The following is a 19,834-nucleotide window of genomic DNA, read 5'->3' as shown; positions in this document are numbered from 1 at the left end:
TTAATGTCAGATGTTTACAGGTAATCGTTCTAACTGCCATTTATCACACCTCGGCAGAGAGATAATCACAGCAATCAAAGGTGTGAATGGTGTCCAAACAGGTCAGTCAGGAAAACATTACATCAAAGAACAATGAGGTGGGGTCACAAGGGGTCAAATGTTGCAGATGCTGGGGTCTGTGTGAAAAACAAAAAAAGACAAAAAACATTTTTTTTGCTGGAAATCACAGCAGGTCCGGCCGCATCTGTGTGGAGAGAACAAGCCAATGACGACTCGAGTCTGGATGACTCTACGTCAGGTGGGGTTACATGTAGCGTGACATGAACCCAAGATCCCGGTTCAGGCCGTCCTCATGGGTGCGGAACTTGGCTATCAGTTTCTGCTCGACGATTTTGCGTTGTCGTGTGTCTCGAAGGCTGCCTTGGAGAATGCTTACCCGAAGATCGGAGGCTGAATGTCCTTGACTGCTGAAGTGTTCCCCGACTGGGAGGGAACACTCCTGCCTGGTGATTGTTGCGCGGTGTCCGTTCATCCGTTGTCGCAGTGTCTGCATGGTCTCGCCGATGTACCATGCTCCGGGGCATCCTTTCCTGCAACGTATCAGGTAGACAACGTTGGCCGAGTCACATGAGTATGTACCAGATCATCAACACAGATACCATCATCACACGTGAGGACACCACCCACCAGCTACATGGTACATACTCATGTGACTCGGCCAACATTGTCTACCTCATACGTTGCAGGAAAGGATGCCCCGGAGCATGGTACATCGGCGAGACCATGCAGACACTGCGACAACGGATGAACGGACACCGCACAACAATCGCCAGGCAGGAGTGTTCCCTCCCAGTCGGGGAACACTTCAGCAGTCAAGGACATTCAGCCTCCGATCTTCGGGTAAGCATTCTCCAAGGCGGCCTTCGAGACACATGACAACGCAAAATCGTCGAGCAGAAACTGATAGCCAAATTCCGCACACATGAGCACGGCCTTAACCGGGATCTTGGGTTCATGTCACGCTACATGTAACCCCACCTGACGTAGGGTCATCCAGACTCGAGTCATCGTTGGCTTGTTCTCTCTACACAGATGCGGCCGGACCTGCTGTGATTTCCAGCAAAAAAAATGTTTTTTGTCTGTTTTTTTGTTTTTCACACAGACCCCAGCATCTGCAATATTTGATCCCTTGTGACCCCACCTCATTGTTCTTTGATGTAATGTTTTCCTGACTGACCTGTTTGGACACCATTCACACCTTTGATTGCTGTGATTATCTCTCTGCCGAGGTGTGATAAATGGCAGTTAGAAAGATTACCTGTAAACATCTGACATTAATCTCTGACTATATAAGCTGTGTCTTTATGCATCTCTCCACTTCACCTGACGAAGGAGCAGCGCTCCGAAAGCTTGTGACTTCAAATAAAGCTGTTGGACTATAACCTGGTGTTGTGTGACTTCTTACATTTGTCCACCCCAGTCCAACTCTGGCATCTGCACACCATTAGTGGCAGGAGGCAGAGGGTGATGATCGAAGGTTGTTTTTGTGACTGGAAGCCTGTGTCCAGTGGTGTACCGCAGGGATCGGTGCTGGGTCCTGTTGTGTATGTACCTTTAAGGGAATAACTGGTCTCAGACTGCAGTACCGGCAGTGACCACCCCTGTATAAAAGGCCCTAGCAGGCTTCTGTAGTTTCAGTTTCCAGGTTGTCTCCATTCAGTAAAGACTTGTTATAATCAACTCCTGCAGTCCGTGTCTCAATTATACACGGACATAATAGGTCCTTTGCTGTTTGTAGTGTACATTAATGATTTAGATATGAATGTAGGAGGTATGATCAGTAAGTTCGCAGATGACACGAAAATTGGTGGAGTGGTAAATAGCGAGGAGGGAAGCCTCAGGCTACAGGATGATATAGACGGGTTGGTCAGATGGGCAGAACAGTGGCAAATGGAATTTAACCCTGAAAAGTGTGAGGTGATGCATTTTGGGACGACTAACAAGGCAAGGAATACACAATGAATGGTAAGACCCTAGGAAAGACAGAGGATCAGAGGAACCTTGGTGTGCATGTACGTAGATCCCTGAAGGCAGCAGGACAGGTAGATAAGGTGGTTAAAAAGGCATATGGGATACTTAGCCGAGGCATAGAATATAAGAGCAGGGAGGTTATGATGGAGCTGCTCAAAACGCTAGCTAGGCCACAGCTGGAATACTGTGTGCAGTTCTGGTCGCCACACTATAGGAGGGATGTGATTGCATTGGAGAGGGTGCAGAGGAGATTCACCAGGATGTTACCTGGGCTGGAGCGCTTCAGCTATGAAGAGAGACTGGACAGGCTGGAGTTGTTTTCCTTAGAGCAGAGAAGGCTGAGGGGGGACCTGATTGAGGTGTACAAAATTGTGAGGGGCATAGATAGGGTAGATAGAAAGGAACATTTCCCATTAGTAAGGAGGTCAATAACCAGGGGGCATAGATTCAAGGTAAGGGGCAGGAGGTTTAGAGGAGATTTGAGAAAATACTTTTTCACCCAGAGGGTGGCTGGAATCTGGAACTCACTGCCTGAAAGGGTGGTAGAGGCAGGAACCCTCAACATTCAAGAAACATTTAGATGAGCACTTGAAACACCATAGCATACAAGGCTACGGACCAAGTGCTGGAAAATGGGATTAGAATAGACAGGGCTTGATGGCTGGCGCGGACACGATGGGCCGAAGGGCCTCTTTCTGTGCTGTATAACTCTATGATTCTATGGGCAGGATTTTCATTGGGCCGTGGAGGCGGGATTGGAGGCGTGTGGGGGGTTAAAATCCCGAAATCGGGGGGCACGAACCCATCCCGCCCCCAACCCGCCTCCATGCCAGTTTCAAAGGAGGCGGGTACCCGACCCGTGCTGGGACCCGCCTCCCCGAGGCGGGAAGGGGATTAGTGCCAATTAATTGCCTGTTAACAGGCAGTTTTAAGCCTAATCCCTATTTTCATTCTTGAAGCGTGGGATTCCTGACAGCTCCAAACCACGCCAAGTTAGCGAGGCGGGCCGTCGGGCTTGAAGGGGTCGAGATGTCCGGTGTTAGGTGAGTGATGGGTGCATGAGTGCAGAGGTAAGTGTGTTTGGTGTGGGTAAAGTGTTTGAAGAAGTTTTACTTACGTTTACAGCCTTCCTTCCTTCAGGTCTCGGGAGTCCCTCATCTCACCGGCACAGAAAGCAGAATGGCCGCGAGCTGTCAAAAGCTGCAGCCTCAGCTTTCTGTTCTGGAGAGATCTCTAAATCAGCCTGAGAGGAACGAATTAACTTAGAGTACAGATTGTCAGTGACAGCTTCAAAGAGCTGTCAAACGCTGATATTTCATCTGTCAAAAGGTCTTGACAGATGAAATGTCAATCTGTGACATCACCTGTTGCTGGGTGGCCCTTAATTGGCCTGCTGAGCTCGCTGGGCGGGCTCAACAAGGTCAATCAAGTGAAAATCGCGTGGGTTGGTTACAACTCGATGGAGGCGGGACTACAACCCCGAAAATTGTAGTCCCGCCTCCTACCCGCCTCCTCAATGAAAATCCAGCCCTGTGACTCTACCACCTAGAAGGACAAGGGCAGCAAGCACATGGGGACAACACCTCCTGCAAGTTCCCCTCCAAGTCAGACCCAATCCTGACTTGGAAATATATCGACGTTCCTTCATTGTCGCTGGGTCAAAATCCTGGAAGAGCACTGTGGAAGTCCCTTCACCACACGGACTGCAGCAGTTCAAGAAGGTGGCCCACCACCACCTTCTTAAGGGCAATTAGGAATGGGCAATCAATGCTGGTCTTGCCAGCGACACCCACATCCCGAGGTACCGCAAGAATGGACAGGGCACCATGCTGCGATCCACCCATTCCGATCCAGTCATGTGAGTGCCACGTTAAAGAGACCCACGACCTACACCCCACACAGTCAGTGCCTACAGCGTACCTCCCTGTTTCCTGATCGATCGTTGGTGCTGAGACGGGTAACTCTACATCAGGTACGCTGACCAATGGGAGCCGTGCGAAGTCCTTGCTCTCTTCTGGTGGAATCTTCCCTTCCATACCTTTGTAGTAATCCTGCAGGAATCGGAGAATGTCCTGGAACCGATCAACCTCCACCTAGCACAGAAAGCAGTGGTACAGAGAGATTTATTCCCTTTACCCCAGGGTGTCCTGTCTCTCTGGGGTGTTTATTCCCTCTACCCCAGGGTGTCCTGTCTCTCTGGGGTGTTTATTCCCTCTACCCCAGGGTGTCCTGTCTCTCTGGGGTGTTTATTCCCTCTACCCCAGGGTGTCCTGTCTCTCTGGGGTGTTTATTCCCTCTACCCCAGGATGTCCTGTCTCTCTGGGGTGTTTATTCCCTTTACCCCAGGGTGTCCTGTCTCTATGGGGTCATTGAAACTTATAAAATTCTGACAGGACTGGACAGACTGGATGCAGGAAGGATGTTCCCGATGGTCAGGGAGTCCAGAACCAGGGGTCACAGTCTAAGGATAAGGGGTAAGCCATTTAGGACTGAGATGAGGAGGAATTTCTTCACCCAGAGAGTGGTGAACCTGTGGAATTCTCCACCACAGAAGGCAGTAGAGGCCAATTCATTAAATATATTCAAGAAGGAGTTAGATATATTTCTTAAGGCTAAAGGGATCAAGGGATATGGGGAGAAAGCAGGGACCGGTTACTGAATTTGGATGATCAGCCATGATCGCATTGAATGGTGGAGCAGGCTCGAGGGGCCGAATGGCCTACTCCTGCTCCTATCTTCTATGTTTCTATGTTTATTCCCTCTACCCCAGGGTGTCCTGTCTCTATGGGGTGTTTATTCCCTTTACCCCAGGGTGTCCTGTCTCTATGGGGTGTTTATTCCCTTTACCCCAGGGTGTCCTGTCTCTATGGGGTGTTTATTCCCAGTGTGGGCATCACATTCCGACTGTCTCAGGATCCAGTCACCAGCGTAGGACCCCAATTTCCATATTATTAGTAGGCTGGGTGAATTAGGCGAGCTCCTGGGCCTCCCAATGACAGGACCCATGCTGGTGGGCAGACCAGGAGCAGGCGATAAGTTCACTCCGCCATGTTTGGAGGGCTTCGCCACTTCCCGCTTTAAACACGGGGACAAAAATTGACTCCCCCAATTTTTTTTGTGAGAAGATTGTTCTGCAGCAGGCTTCTGAGACAGGCTGGTGCCTCAAAATAAAAATTAATGAAGGTATAAAGAGACATAAATGTAATCGTGCTATTGTGATATAAGAGTCTCAAAGTGGGATAGACACTATTCTCTGCAGCCAGGAGCGCGAGTCCCGAAGGCTATGTTGCCTACCTGGTGCCAGGGTAAAGGACATCTCCTCTGGGCAGGAGAAGAACTTGGAGAGGGAGGATCCAGTTGTTGTGGTCCACGTAGGTACCAATGGACATAGGCAGGACAAAGAAAGAGGTTCTGCTGAGAGAGTTTGAGCAGCTAGGGACTAAATTAAAAAGCAGAACCACAAAGGTAATAATCTCTGGATTATTACCGGAGCCACGAGCAAATTGGCATTGGGTCAATAGGATCAGGGAGATGAATGTGTGGCTCAAAGATTGGTGTGGGAGAAGTGGGTTTCGATTCGTGGGGCACTGGCACCAGTACTGGGGAAAGAGAGCGCTGTTCCGTTGGGACGGACTACACCTGAACCATGCTGGGACCAGAGTTCTAGCGAATCAAATAACTAGGGAGGTAGATAGGGCTTTAAACTAAATAAGGGGCGGGAGGGTCCCAGTGGAGAGAAATCTAGAATTCTAAAGAAAAAAGAACATAAGACATAGGAGCAGGAGTCAGTCATTCGGCCCCTCGAGCCTGCTCCGCCATTCAATAAGATCACGGCTGATCTGATCTTGGCCTCAACTCCACTTCCCTGCCCGCTCCCCATAACCCTTCACTCCCTTATCGTTCAAAAATCTGTCTATCTCCACCTTAAATATATTCAATGACCCAGCCTCCACAGCTCTCTGGGGAAGAGAATTCCACAGATTCACGACCCTGAGAGAAGAAATTCCTCCTCATTTCTGAATGACTAATTCATGTCAGCGGGAATATGGTACTGTATTGAGATGGAGGATCAGCCATATTGAGTGGCGGAGTAGACTCGAAGGGCCGAATGGCCTACTCCTGCTCCTATTTTTCAATGTTTCTATGTCAGCCGTGGCTCAGTGGGTAGCACTCTCACCTCTCAATCAGGTCGTGGGTTCAAGTCCCACTCCAGAGACATGAGCACATAATCCAGGCTGACACTCCCACGCAGTATACAGAGTGCTGCACTGTCAGAGGGGCAATACTGAGGGAGCACTGCACTGTTGGAGGGGCAATACTGAGGGAGCACTGCACTGTCGGAGGGGCAGTACTGAGGGAGTGCTGCACTGTCAGGGGGGCAGTACTGAGGGAGCGCTGCACTGTCGGAGGGGCAGTACTGAGGGAGCGCTGCACTGTCGAGGGGCAGCACTGAGGGAGCGCTGCACTGTCGGAGGGGCAGTACTGAGGGAGCGCTGCACTGTCGGAGGGGCAATACTGAGGGAGCGCTGCACTGTCGGAGGGGCAGTACTGAGGGAGCACTGCACTGTCGGAGGGGCAGTACTGAGGGAGCACTGCACTGTCGGAGGGGCAGTACTGAGGGAACGCTGCACTGTCAGAGGGGCAGTACTGAGGGAGTGCTGCACTGTCGGAGGGGCAGTACTGAGGGAGCACTGCACTGTCGGAGGGGCAGTACTGAGGGAGTGCTGCACTGTCGGAGGGGCAGTACTGAGGGAGCGTCGCACTGTCGGAGGGGCAGTACTGAGGGAGCGCTGCACTGTCGGAGGGGCAGTACTGAGGGAGCACTGCACTGTCGGAGGGGCAGTACTGAGGGAGCGCTGCACTGTCAGAGGGGCAGTACTGAGGGAGTGCTGCACTGTCGGAGGTGCCGTCTTTTGGATGAGACATTAAACCGAGGACCCGTCTGCTCTCTCAGGTGGGCAAAGGTCCCATGGCACTATTTTGAAGAAGAGCAGGGGGGTTCTCCCCAGTGTCCTGGGGCCAATATTTATCCCTCAACCAACATCACTAAAACAGATTATCTGGTCATTATCACACTGCTGTTTGTGGGAGCTTGCTGTGCGCAAATTGGCTGCCACGTTACCCACATTACAACACTGACCACACTTCAAAAAGTACCTCATTGGCTGTAAAACACTTTGGGGCGTCCAGTGGGCGTGAAAGGTGCTATATAGTCATTCTTTCTTTCTTTCTTTCATACCTGCATCAGGGTTATGTACAGGTTGAGCAGCATACCGAGGTGATCCTCCAGCCAGCCATTACCGATAATATTCATCCTCTCCCGCTCAGCTTCTTCCTTCCTGTTATCGGAGATATCCCACAGACACTCCCGCAGGTTCTGCACAATAAATTAACACACAGTGAATTTGGATATCTCAATTAGATCAGACAGTGCCCTCTATAGACTGGATTGTGATTCCCCAAACTGGTTTCACGTACCATCGATACAGTCATTAGAGGGGGTGAATTTCCTGCCCACAGTCCGGGCTGGCTCCGAGGGGGCGAATTTCCTGCCCTCAGTCCGGGCTGGCTCCGAGGGGGAGAATTTCCTGCCCACAGTCCGGGCTGGCTCCGAGGGGGCGAATTTCCTGCTCTCAGTCCGGGCTGGCTCCGAGGGGGAGAATTTCCTGCTCTCAGTCTGGGCTGGCTCCGAGGGGGAGAATTTCCTGCCCTCAGTCTGGGCTGGCTCCGAGGGGGAGAATTTCCTGCCCTTAGTCTGGGCTGGCTCCGAGGGGGAGAATTTCCTGCTCTTAGTCTGGGCTGGCTCCGAGGGGGAGAATTTCCTGCCCTCAGTCTGGGCTGGCTCCGAGGGGGAGAATTTCCTGCCCTCAGTCTGGGCTGGCTCCGAGGGGGAGAATCTCCTGCTCTCAGTCTGGGCTGGCTCAGAGGGGGCGAATTTCCTGCCTCAGTCCGGGCTGGCTCCGAGGGGGAGAATTTCCTGCTCTCAGTCTGGGCTGGCTCAGAGGGGGCGAATTTCCTGCCTCAGTCCGGGCTGGCTCCGAGGGGGAGAATTTCCTGCTCTCAGTCTGGGCTGGCTCAGAGAGGGAGAATTTCCTGTCCTCAGTCCAGGCTGGCTCAGAGGGGGCGAATTTCCTGCTCTCAGTCCGGGCTGGCTCAGAGGGGGAGAATTTCCTGCTCTCAGTCCGGGCTGGCTCCGAGGGGGAGAATTTCCTGCTCTCAGTCTGGGCTGGCTTCGAACTCTGCTCCCTGACAGCCTGTGCCTAAAAGCCATGAATTTCCCATTTCTTGTACATAGTGGTGGGAGTAGGATGCTTGTCAGGACCGTGTTCAGCATGACATCGGTCATGCCCTGCGCATCTCCCGGTATTGAGAGGGGAGGGTGAACAGCCAGAGGACGTTGTCCATGTCGGTACCAATGACATAGGCAGAAAGAGGGATGAGGTCCTGCAGGCAGAGTTTAGGGAGCTAGGAGAGAGATTTAAAATAAGGACCTTAAAAGGTAGTAATCTCCAGATTACTCCCAGTGCCACGTGCTAGTGAGTACAGGAGTCATAGATTTATACAGCACAGAAAGAGGCCCTTCGGCCAATCGTGTCCACGCAGGCCATCAAGCCCTGTCTATTCTAATCCCATTTTCCAGCACTTGGTCCGTAGCCTTGTATGCTATGGCATTTCAAGTGCTCATCTAAATGCTTCTTGAATGTTGTGAGGGTTTCTGCCTCTACCACCCTTTCAGGCAGTGAGTTCCAGATTCCAATCACCCTCTGGGTGAAAAAGTTCTTCTTCAAATCCCCTCTAAATCTCCTGCCCCTTATCTTGAATCTATGCCCCCTGGTTATTGACCCCTCTACAACGGGGAAAAGTTCCTTTCTATCCACCCTATCTATGCCCCTCATAATTTTGTACACCTCAAACAGGTCCCCCCTCAGCCTTCTCTGCTCAAAGGAGGGGGAGGGTGAACAGCCAGTGGTCGTGGTCCACATTGGTACCAACGACATAGGTAAAAAGAGGGATGAGGTCCTGCATCAAGAATTTAGGGAGCTAGGTAACAGATTAAAGGGCAGGACCTCAAAGGGTGTAATCTCTGGATTACTCCCAGTGCCACGTGCTAGTAAGTATAGGAATGGGAGGATAGAGCAGATGAATGCGTGGCTAAAGAGTTGGTGTAGGGGGGAGGGTTTTACTTTCCTGGATCACTGGGCCTGCTTCTGGGAAAGGTGGGACTTGTACAAGTCGGACGGGTTGCACCTGAACCAGAGCGGGACAAATATCCTTGCGGGGAGGTTTGCTAGCACTGTCGGGGGGGGTTTAAACTAACTTGGCAGGGGGATGGGATACAGGGGGGAGCTGAAGTAGGGGGGGATGTGCTGCCAATTATGGAGGAAAAAACAAGTCAGCTTGGTAGGCAGGGCAAATATATAAGGGCAAGGCTGGATGGCATCTATTTTAATGCAAGGAGCCTTGCAAATAAGGTGGATGAACTGAAGGTGTTGATAAACACATGGGAGTATGATATTGTTGCTATCACTGAGACATGGTTGAGGGAGGGGCAAGACTGGCAGCTCAATATTCCGGGGTACAGAATCTTCAGGCGAGACAGAGGGGGAGGTATAAGAGGAGGGGGTGTCGCAATATTAATTAAGGAGTCAATTACTGCAGTAAGGAGGGATGATATATTAGCTGGGTCCTCTAATGAGGCCATATGGGTGGAGCTTAAAAACAAAAAGGGGGCAAGCACTTTGCTGGGAGTGTACTATAGGCCTCCAAACAGTCAGGGGGAGATAGAGGAACAGATATGTAGGCAAATCTCAGAGAAATGTGCAAATAATAGGGTAATAATAATGGGGGATTTCAACTTCCCCAATATTAACTGGGATAGTCAAAGTGTGAAAGGCTCAGAGGGTGTAGAATTCTTAAAGTGCATCCAGGAGAGCTTTTTGAGCCAGCATGTAGAAAGTCCTACAAGAGAGGGGGCGGTACTGGACCTAATTCTAGGGAATGTGGCCGGCCAAGTGGAAAAAGTGCTAGTAGGTGAGCACTTTGGTGATAGTGACCATAATATGGTAAGATTTAAGGTGGTCATGGAAAAGGACAGGGATGGGCCGGAAATAAAGGTTCTAAATTGGGGGAAGGCCGATTTTAATAGGATAAGGCAGGATCTGGCCAAAATGGACTGGGATCAGCTACTTGTAGGAAAATCCGCATCGGAGCAATGGGAGGCTTTCAGAAGGGAGATTGAGATCATACAAGGGCAACATGTTCCCATAAAGGTCAAGAGTGGTTCCAAAAACCACAGGGAACCGTGGATGTCAGGGGATATACGGGAATGGATTAGGAAAAAAAGGAGGGCTTTTGGTAGATACAAAAGGCTAAAGACGGAGGAAGCCCTAGAGGAGTACAAAAAGTGCAGGGGGATACTTAAAAAAGAAATTAGGAGATCAAGGAGGGGCCATGAAATAACACTGGCGAGCAAAATAAAGGAAAATCCGAAGATGTTTTATAAGTATATTAAGGGTAAAAGGATAACTAGGGAAAAAATAGGGCCCATTAGGGACAAAAGTGGCAATCTGTGTGTGGAGCCGGAAGATGTAGGAGGGGTTCTAAATGAATTTTTTGCATCTGTTTTCACTATGGAGAAGGACGATGTAGACATAGAAATAGGGCGGGGGGACTGTGATATGCTCGAACATATTAACATCGAGAGGGAGGAGGTATTGGCGGTTTTAGCTGGCCTAAAAATGGATAAATCCCCAGGCCCCGATGAAATGTACCCCAGGCTGCTGTGTGAGGCAAAGGAGGAGATTGCGGGGGCTCTAACACATATATTCAGGACCTCTCTGGCCACAGGGGATGTGCCAGAGGACTGGAGAACCGCTAATGTAGTACCATTATTCAAGAAGGGTAGTAGGGAAAAACCGGGGAACTACAGGCCAGTGAGCCTAACATCAGTGGTAGGAAAATTACTGGAAAAAATCCTGAGGGACAAAATTTGTCTCCACTTGGAGAGGCAAGGATTAATCAGGGATAGTCAACATGGCTTTGTCAAGGGAAGATCATGTCTGACTAATTTGATTGAATTTTTTGAGGGGGTGACTAGGTGTGTGGATGAGGGTAACGCAGTGGATGTGGTATACATGGATTTCAGTAAGGCCTTCGATAAAGTCCCGCACAGGAGACTGGTCAAGAAGGTAAGAGCCCATGGAATCCAGGGTGTCTTGGCACATTGGATACAAAACTGGCTTAGTGGCAGAAGGCAGAGGGTGATGGTCGAAGGTTGTTTTTGTGACTGGAAACCTGTGGCCAGTGGGGTACCACAGGGATCGGTGCTGGGTCCCTTGCTGTTTGTGGTCTACATTAATGACTTGGATATGAATGTAAAGGGTATGATCAGTAAATTCGCGGATGATACTAAAATTGGTAGGGTGGTAAATAGCGAGGAGGGTAGCCTCAGTCTGCAGAACGATATAGATGGGTTGGTCAGATGGGCGGAACAGTGGCAAATGGAATTTAACCCGGAAAAGTGCGAGGTGATGCACTTTGGGGGGTCTAACAAGGCAAGGGAATACACAATGAATGGTAAGACCCTAGGCAAGACGGAGGGTCAGAGGGATCTGGGTGTGCAGGTACACAGATCCCTGAAGGCGGCGGAACAGGTGGATAAGGTGGTAAAAAAGGCATATGGGATACTTGCCTTCATTAGCCGAGGCATAGAATATAAGAGCAAGGAGGTTATGATGGAGCTGTATAAAACACTGGTTAGGCCACAGCTGGAATACTGTGTGCAGTTCTGGTCGCCACACTACAGGAAAGATGTGATCGCGTTAGAGAGGGTGCAGAGGAGGTTCACCAGGATGTTACCAGGGCTGGAGCGCTTCAGCTATGAAGAGAGACTGGGCAGATTGGGTTTGTTTTCCTTGGAGCTGAGGAGGCTGAGGGGGGACATGATTGAGGTGTACAAAATTGTGAGGGGCATAGATAGGATGGATGCTGAGGAGCTTTTCCCCTTAGTAGAGGGGTCAATAACTAGGGGGCATAGATTCAAGGTAAAGGGAGGGAGGTTTAGAGGGGATTTGAGAAAGAACTTTTTCACCCAGAGGGTGGTTGGAGTCTGGAACTCACTGCCTGAAAGGGTTGTGGAGGCAGAAACCCTCACAACATTTAAGAAGCATTTGGATGAGCATTTGAAATGCCATAGCATACAAGGCTACGGGCCAAATGCTGGAATATGGGATTAGATTAGACAGGGCTTGATGGCCGGCATGGACACGATGGGCCGAAGGGCCTCTATCTGTGCTGTATTACTCTATGACTCTATGACTCTAACCCCAGCCTGTCCAGTCTCTCCTCATAGCTGAAGTGCTCCAGCCCAGGTAACATCCTGGTCAATCTCCTCTGCACCCTCTCCAATGCAATCACATCCTTCCTATAGTGAGGCGACCAGAACTGCACACAGTATTCCAGCTGTGGCCTAACTATCGTTTTGTACAGCTCCACCATAACCTCCCTGCTCTTATATTCTATGCGTTGGCTAATGAAGGCAAGTATCCCATATGCCTTTTTAACCACCTTATCCACCTGTTCTGCTGCCTTCAGGGATCTATGTACATTCACACCAAGGTCCTCTGATCCGCTGTCTTACCTAGGGTCCTACCATTCATTGTGTATTCCCTTGCCTTGTTAGTGATCCCAAAATACATCACCACACACTTTTCAGGGTTAAATTCCATTTGCCACTGTTCTGCCCATCTGACCAACCCATCTATACCGTCCTGTAGCCTGAGGCTTCCATCCTCGCTATTTACCGCTCCACCAATTTTTGTGTCATCTGCGAACTGACTGATCATACCTCTTACATTCATATCTAAATCATTGATGTACACTACAAACAGTAAAGGACCCAGCACCGATCCTTGCGGTACACCACTGGACACAGGTTCCAGTCACAAAAACAACCTTCGACCATCACCTCATGCCACTAAGTCAATTTTGGATCCAATGTGTCAAATTGCCCTGGATCCCATGGGCCCTTACCTGCTTGACCAATCTCCCATGTGGGACTTTGTCAAAAGGCTTACTGAAGTCCATGTAGGCTACATCAACTGCACTACCCTCATCCACACACCTAGTCACCCCCTCGAAAAATTCAATCAAATTGGTTAGACGTGATCTCCCCCTGACAAAGCTGACTATCCTTGATTAATCCTTGCCTCTCCAAGTGGAGACTAATTCTGTCCCACAGAATTTTTTCCGATAATTTCCCTACCACTGATGTTAGGCTCACTGGCCCGGGGGGAGAGGAGCTCACACTTACACACAGCCCCGGGGAGAGAGAGAGGAGCTCACACTTACACACAGCCCCGGGGAGAGAGAACATAAGAAATAGGAGCAGGAGTAGGCCAATCGGCCCCTCGAGCCTGCTCCGCCATTCAATAAGATCATGGCTGATCTGATCCTAACCGCCAATCCACTATCACAGAACCACCTCCTGAATCTAACAGAATTAGACACACGAAATAGGAGCAGGATCAGGCTACACGGCCCCTGGGCCCGCTCCGCTACCCACAGGGCCATGACCGATCCGAACCTAGACTCATGTCCAAATTCCTGCCCGCTCCCCGTAACCCTTAATTCCCTTTACTTCTAGGAAACTGTCTATTTCTGTTTTAAATTTATGTAATGATGTAGCTTCTACAGCTTTTTGGGGCAGCATATTCCATGGACCTACCACCCTCTGAGTGAAGTAGTTCCTCCTCATCTCAGTTTTGAAAGAGCAGCCCCTTATTCTAAGACTGTGCCCCCTAGTTCTAGTTTCACCCATCATCGGGAACATCCTCCCCGCATCCACCCGATCCAACCCCTTCACAATCTTATATGTTTCAATAAGATCGCCTCTCATTCTTCTGAACTCCAATGAGTAGAGTCCCAATCTACTCAACCTCTCCTCATATGTCCATCCCCTCATCCCCGGGATTAACCGAGTGAACCTTCTTTGTACTGACTCGAGAGCAAGTATGTCTTTTCTTAAGTATGGACACCAAAACTGTATGCAGTATTCCAGGTGCGGTCTCACCAATACCTTGTACAACTGAAGCAATACCTCCCTATTTTTATATTCTATCCCCCTAGCAATGAAAGCCAACATTCCATTGGCCTTCTTAATCACTTGCTGCACCTGCATACTAACCTTTTGAGTTTCGTGCACCAGGACCCCCAGATCCCTTTGTACTTCAGTACTTTCCAGTTTCTTGCCATTAAGATAATAACTTGCTCTACGATTTTTCCTGCCAAATTGCATAACCTCACACTTTCCAGTATTGTATTCCATCTGCCAAATCTCTGCCCACTTACTTAGCCTGTCTATGTCCCCTTGCAGGTTTTTTATGTCCTCCTCACTCACTACTTTCCCTCCCATCTTAGTATCATCTGCAAACTTTGATATGTTACACTCGGTCCCCTCCTCCAAATCGTTAATATAGATTGTAAAGAGTTGGGGACCCAGCACTGACCCCTGCGGAACACCACTAGTTACTGATTGCCAGTCTGAGAATGAACCATTTATCCCAACTCTCTGTCTTCTGTTAGATAGCCAATCCTCTATCCATGCCAGAATATTACCCCCAATCCCGTGATTTATTATCTTAAGCAATAATCTTTTGTGTGGCACCTTGTCAAATGCCTTTTGGAAGTCTAAATTCACTATGTCCACTGGTTCCCCTTTATCCACCCTATATGTTACTTCCTCAAAAAACTCAAGCAAATTTGTCAAACATGACTTCCCCTTCATAAAAGCATGCTGACTTTGTCCTATTAAATTATGATTATCCAAATGTCCTGTTACTGTCTCCTTAATAATGGACTCCAAAATTTTACCTACCACAGATGTTAGGCTAACCGGTCTATAGTTTCCAGCCTTCTGTCTACTGCCCTTTTTAAATAAGGGTGTTACATTAGCAGTTTTCCAGTCTGCCGGGACCTTTGCTGAGTCCAGGGAGTTTTGGAAAATTATTACTAATGCATCCACAATCCCTACCGCCACTTCCCTCAAGACCCTAGGATGTAAGCCATCAGGTCCAGGTGATTTATCCGCCTTGAGTCCCATTATTTTACCGAGTACCACTTCCTTAGTGATTTTGATCGTGTTTAGCTCCTCCCCCCCTATAGCCCCCTGTTTGTCCAGTTTGGGATATTCTTAGTGTCCTCTACTGTAAAGACTGATACAAAATATTCATTCAGTGTTTTTGCCATCTCCATATTTCCCACCATTAATTTCCCGGTCTCATCCTCTAAGGGACCAACATTTACTTTAGCCACCCTTTTTCTTTTTATATAACTATAAAAACTCTTACTATCTGTTTTTATATGTTTTGCTAATTTACTTTCATAATCTATCTTTCCTTTCTTAATCAATCTTTTTGTTATTTTTTGCTGTCTTTTAAAGTTTTCCCAATCCTCTATCCTCCCACTAGATTTGGCTACCTTATATGCCCTTGTTTTTAGTCGAATACTATCCTTAATTTCTTTACTTAGCCACGGATGGCTGTCTTTTCTTTTACACCCTTTTCTTCTCAGTGGAATATTTTTTTTTTGGAAGTTGTAAAATAACTCCTTGAATGTACACCATTGATCATGTATCGTCTTACCCTTTAATCTATTTTCCCAATCCACTCTACTCAATTCCGCTCTCATACCTTCATAGTCTCCTTTATTCAAGCTTAGCACGCTTGTTTGAGATCCAACCTTCTCACCCTCTAATTGAATATGGAATTCAACCATGTTATGGTCACTCATTCCAAGGGGATCCTTTACTAGGACATTTTTAATTAATCCTGTCTCGTTACACAGGACCAGATCTAAGGTTGCTTGCCCCCTGGTTGGTTCAGTTACATACTGCTCAAGAAACCCATCCCTAATACACTCAATGAACTCGTCCTCAAGGCAGCCCTGCCCAATTTGATTTGTCCAATTAATATGATAGTTAAAATCCCCCATAATTATAGATGTTCCCTTATTACAAGCCTCAACTACTTCCTGATTGATACTCCGTCCAACAGAGTTGCAACTGTTCGGAGGCCTATAGACTACGCCCACTAGTGTTTTTTTCCCCTTATTATTCCTTATCTCCACCCAAACTGTTTCATTATCCTGATCTTTTGACCCAATATCATTTCTCTGTATTACAGTGATTCCTTCCTTTATTAACATAGCCACCCCACCTCCCCTTCCTTCCTGCCTGTCCTTCCTGATCGTTAAATAACCTGGTATGTTTAATTCCCAGGCATTGTCACCCTGCAGCCATGTTTCTGTAATGGCCACAAGATCATACCCATATGTCGTTATTTGTGCCATTAACTCATCTATTTTGTTACGAATGCTACGTGCATTCAGATAGAGAACTTTCAAATATGTTTTGTGACACTTAGTTCCTGCTTTTGCCCTTTTTATTACTTTACCTTTTACTCCATACCTTCTGCCCCTTCCTGACACGCTCTGGTTTTTAATTTCCCCACTGCTACCTAAGTCTATGACCTTCTCTGTTGTCATTTTTATTATTTGCTCTCTAGGAACCTCCCCCCCACTAGTTAGTTTAAAGCCCTCTCTACAGCCCTAGTTATATGATCCGCCAGGACTCTAGCCCCAGCACTGGCCAAGTGAAGCCCGTCCCAACGGAACAGCTCCCTCCTGCCCCAGTACTGGTGCCAGTGTCCCAGGAAGCAAAACCCATTTCTCCCACACCAGTCTTTGAGCCACGCATTTAACTCTCTAATTTTATTTGTCCTAGCCAAATTCGCTCGTGGCTCAGGTAATAATCCGATTATTACCCTTGAGGTTCTGTTTTTTAATTTGACCCCTAGCTGCTCATACTCCTTTAACAGAACCGGCTTCCTAGTCCTATCTACGTCGTTTGTACCAACATGGACCACGACAACTGGATCCACCCCCTCCCACTGCAAGTTTCTTTCCAGCCCAGAGGAGATGTCCTTAACCCTGGCACCGGGTAGGCAACACAGCCTTCGGGACTCTCGCTCTTGGCTGCAGAGAACTCTATCTATCCCCCTAACAATACTATCCCCTACCACTACAACATTTCTATTTACTCCCCCCTCTTGAATGGCCTCCCGTTCCACGGTGCTGTGGCCAGGTTGCTCATCCTCCCTGCAGTCCGTGCTCCTGTCCCCACAGGGAGTAACTGCAGCAAGACTTCCCTGTTTTTATACTCCATCCCCCTTGCAATAAAAGCCAAGATTCCATTGGCCTTCCTGATCACCTGCTGCACATGCATACTAACTTTTTGTGTTTCATGCACCAGGACCCCCAGATCCCTTTGTACTGTAGCACTTTGCAGTTTCTCTCCATTTAGATAATAACTTGCTCTTTGATTTTTTCTGCCAAAGTGCATAACCTCACACTTTCCAATATTATATTCCATCTGCCAAATCTCTGCCCACTCACTTAGCCTGTCTATGTCCTTTTGCAGGTTTTTTATGTCCTCCTCACTCGCTGCTTTCCCTCCCATCTTTGTATCGTCGGCAAACTTGGATATGTTGCACTCGGTCCCTTCCTCCAAATCGTTAATATAGATTGTAAAGAGTTGGGGTCCCAGCACTGACCCCTGCGGAACACCACTAGTTACTGATTGCCAGCCCGAGAACGAACCATTTATCCCAACTCTTTGTTTTCTGTTAGATAGCCAATCTTCCACCCATGCCAGAATATTACCCCCAATCCCGTGATTTCTTATTTTGATCAGTAATCTTTGGTGTGGAACCTTGTCAAATGCCTTTTGGAAGTCTAAATACACTACATCCACTGGTTCCCCTTTATCCACCCTATATGTTACGTCCTCAAAGAATTCGAGCAAATTTGTCAAACATGACTTCCCCTTCATAAAACCTTACACACAGCCCCAGGGGAGAGAGGATCTCACAATTACACACAGCCCCAGGGGAGAGAGGATCTCACAATTACACACAGCCCCAGGGGAGAGAGGATCTCACAATTACACACAGCCCCAGGGGAGAGAGGATCTCACAATTACACACAGCCCCAGGGGAGAGAGGATCTCACAATTACACACAGCCCCAGGGGAGAGAGGAGCTCACAATTACACACAGCCCCAGGGGAGAGAGGATCTCACAATTACACACAGCCCCAGGGGAGAGAGGATCTCACAATTACACACAGCCCCAGGGGAGAGAGGATCTCACAATTACACACAGCCCCAGGGGAGAGAGGATCTCACAATTACACACAGCCCCAGGGGAGAGAGGATCTCACACTTACATAAAGTCGCAGCAGCAGCTCTGCTTTCATATCGTCATCTTTCCGCAGGTCTTCAGGAATGGAATTGTAGTCAGCCTGCCACTGGGACACAAACTCCTGCTTGTGGTCGGGACGGCTTTCCAAATACTCCTGAAAATCTTCTCTGAAGATGAAATACAACAGTGACCATCATACTGTGAGCCACAGCATCAACCACTCTCATTCAGGGAAGCAATGTGTCTCAGTGTCTGCTCCTGTACGGCCCGTGTGTGTCTCAGTGACAGCTCCTGTACGGCCCGTGTGTGTCTCAGTGTCAGCTCCTGTACGACCCGTGTGTGTCTCAGTGTCAGCTCCTGTACGACCCGTGTGTGTCTCAGTGACAGCTCCTGTACGGCCCGTGTGTGTCTCAGTGTCGGCTCCTGTACGGCCCGTGTGTGTCTCAGTGTCGGCTCCTGTACGGCCCGTGTGTGTCTCAGTGTCGGCTCCTGTACGGCCCGTGTGTGTCTCAGTGTCTGCTCCTGTACGGCCCGTGTGTGTCTCAGTGTCTGCTCCTGTACGGCCCGTGTGTGTCTCAGTGTCTGCTCCTGTACGGCCTGTGTGTGTCTCAGTGTCGGCTCCTGTACGGCCCGTGTGTGTCTCAGTGACAGCTCCTGTACGGCCCGTGTGTGTCTCAGTGTCGGCTCCTGTACGGCCCGTGTGTGTCTCAGTGACAGCTCCTGTACGGCCCGTGTGTGTCTCAGTGTCGGCTCCTGTACGACCCGTGTGTGTCTCAGTGACAGCTCCTGTACGGCCCGTGTGTGTCTCAGTGTCGGCTCCTGTACGGCCCGTGTGTGTCTCAGTGACAGCTCCTGTACGGCCCGTGTGTGTCTCAGTGTCGGCTCCTGTACGGCCCGTGTGTGTCTCAGTGTCGGCTCCTGTACGACCTGTGTGTGTCTCAGTGTCGGCTCCTGTACGGCCCGTGTGTGTCTCAGTGTCGGCTCCTGTACGGCCCGTGGGTGTCTCAGTGACAGCTCCTGTACGGCCCGTGTGTGTCTCAGTGTCTGCTCCTGTACGGCCCGTGTGTGTCTCAGTGTCGGCTCCTGTACGGCCCGTGTGTGTCTCAGTGTCGGCTCCTGTACGGCCCGTGTGTGTCTCAGTGTCGGCTCCTGTACGGCCCGTGTGTGTCTCAGTGTCGGCTCCTGTACGGCCCGTGTGTGTCTCAGTGTCGGCTCCTGTACGGCCCGTGTGTGTCTCAGTGTCGGCTCCTGTACGGCCCGTGTGTGTCTCAGTGACGGCTCCTGTACGGCCCGTGTGTGTCTCAGTGTCAGCTCCTGTACGACCTGTGTGTGTCTCAGTGTCGGTTCCTGTACGACCCGTGTGTGTCTCAGTGACAGCTCCTGTACAATCCGTGTGTGTCTCAGTGTCGGCTCCTGTACGGCCCGTGTGTGTCTCAGTGTCGGCTCCTGTACGGGCTGTGTGTGTCTCAGTGTCGGCTCCTGTACGGCCCGTGTGTGTCTCAGTGTCGGCTCCTGTACGGCCCGTGGGTGTCTCAGTGACAGCTCCT

At 49.4% G+C, this 19,834-nt stretch overlaps 1 protein-coding gene across 1 annotated transcript in view; it reads right to left on the bottom strand.

Moving 5' to 3' along the window:
* Window positions 1–19,834, bottom strand: part of LOC147123896 (sperm flagella and cilia-associated protein 2-like) — a 536,137-nt gene that overhangs the window by 157,545 nt on the left and 358,758 nt on the right. The window contains exons 23-25 of the mRNA XM_086002564.1: window positions 18,313–18,454; window positions 7,271–7,408; window positions 3,952–4,124 (exon numbers count right to left, since the gene is read on the bottom strand). Coding sequence (XP_085858690.1) covers window positions 3,952–4,124; window positions 7,271–7,408; window positions 18,313–18,454 — 453 coding nt within the window. The remainder of the gene's footprint in view (window positions 1–3,951; window positions 4,125–7,270; window positions 7,409–18,312; window positions 18,455–19,834) is intronic.

This window comes from Somniosus microcephalus, chromosome 1, assembly GCF_052327205.1.
Source record: "Somniosus microcephalus isolate GS21.2 chromosome 1, FLI_Smic_1.0, whole genome shotgun sequence".
NCBI lineage: Eukaryota > Metazoa > Chordata > Chondrichthyes > Squaliformes > Somniosidae > Somniosus > Somniosus microcephalus.
The sequence above is the reverse complement of the archived record's forward strand: the minus strand, read 5'-3'. Positions and strand labels throughout refer to the sequence as shown.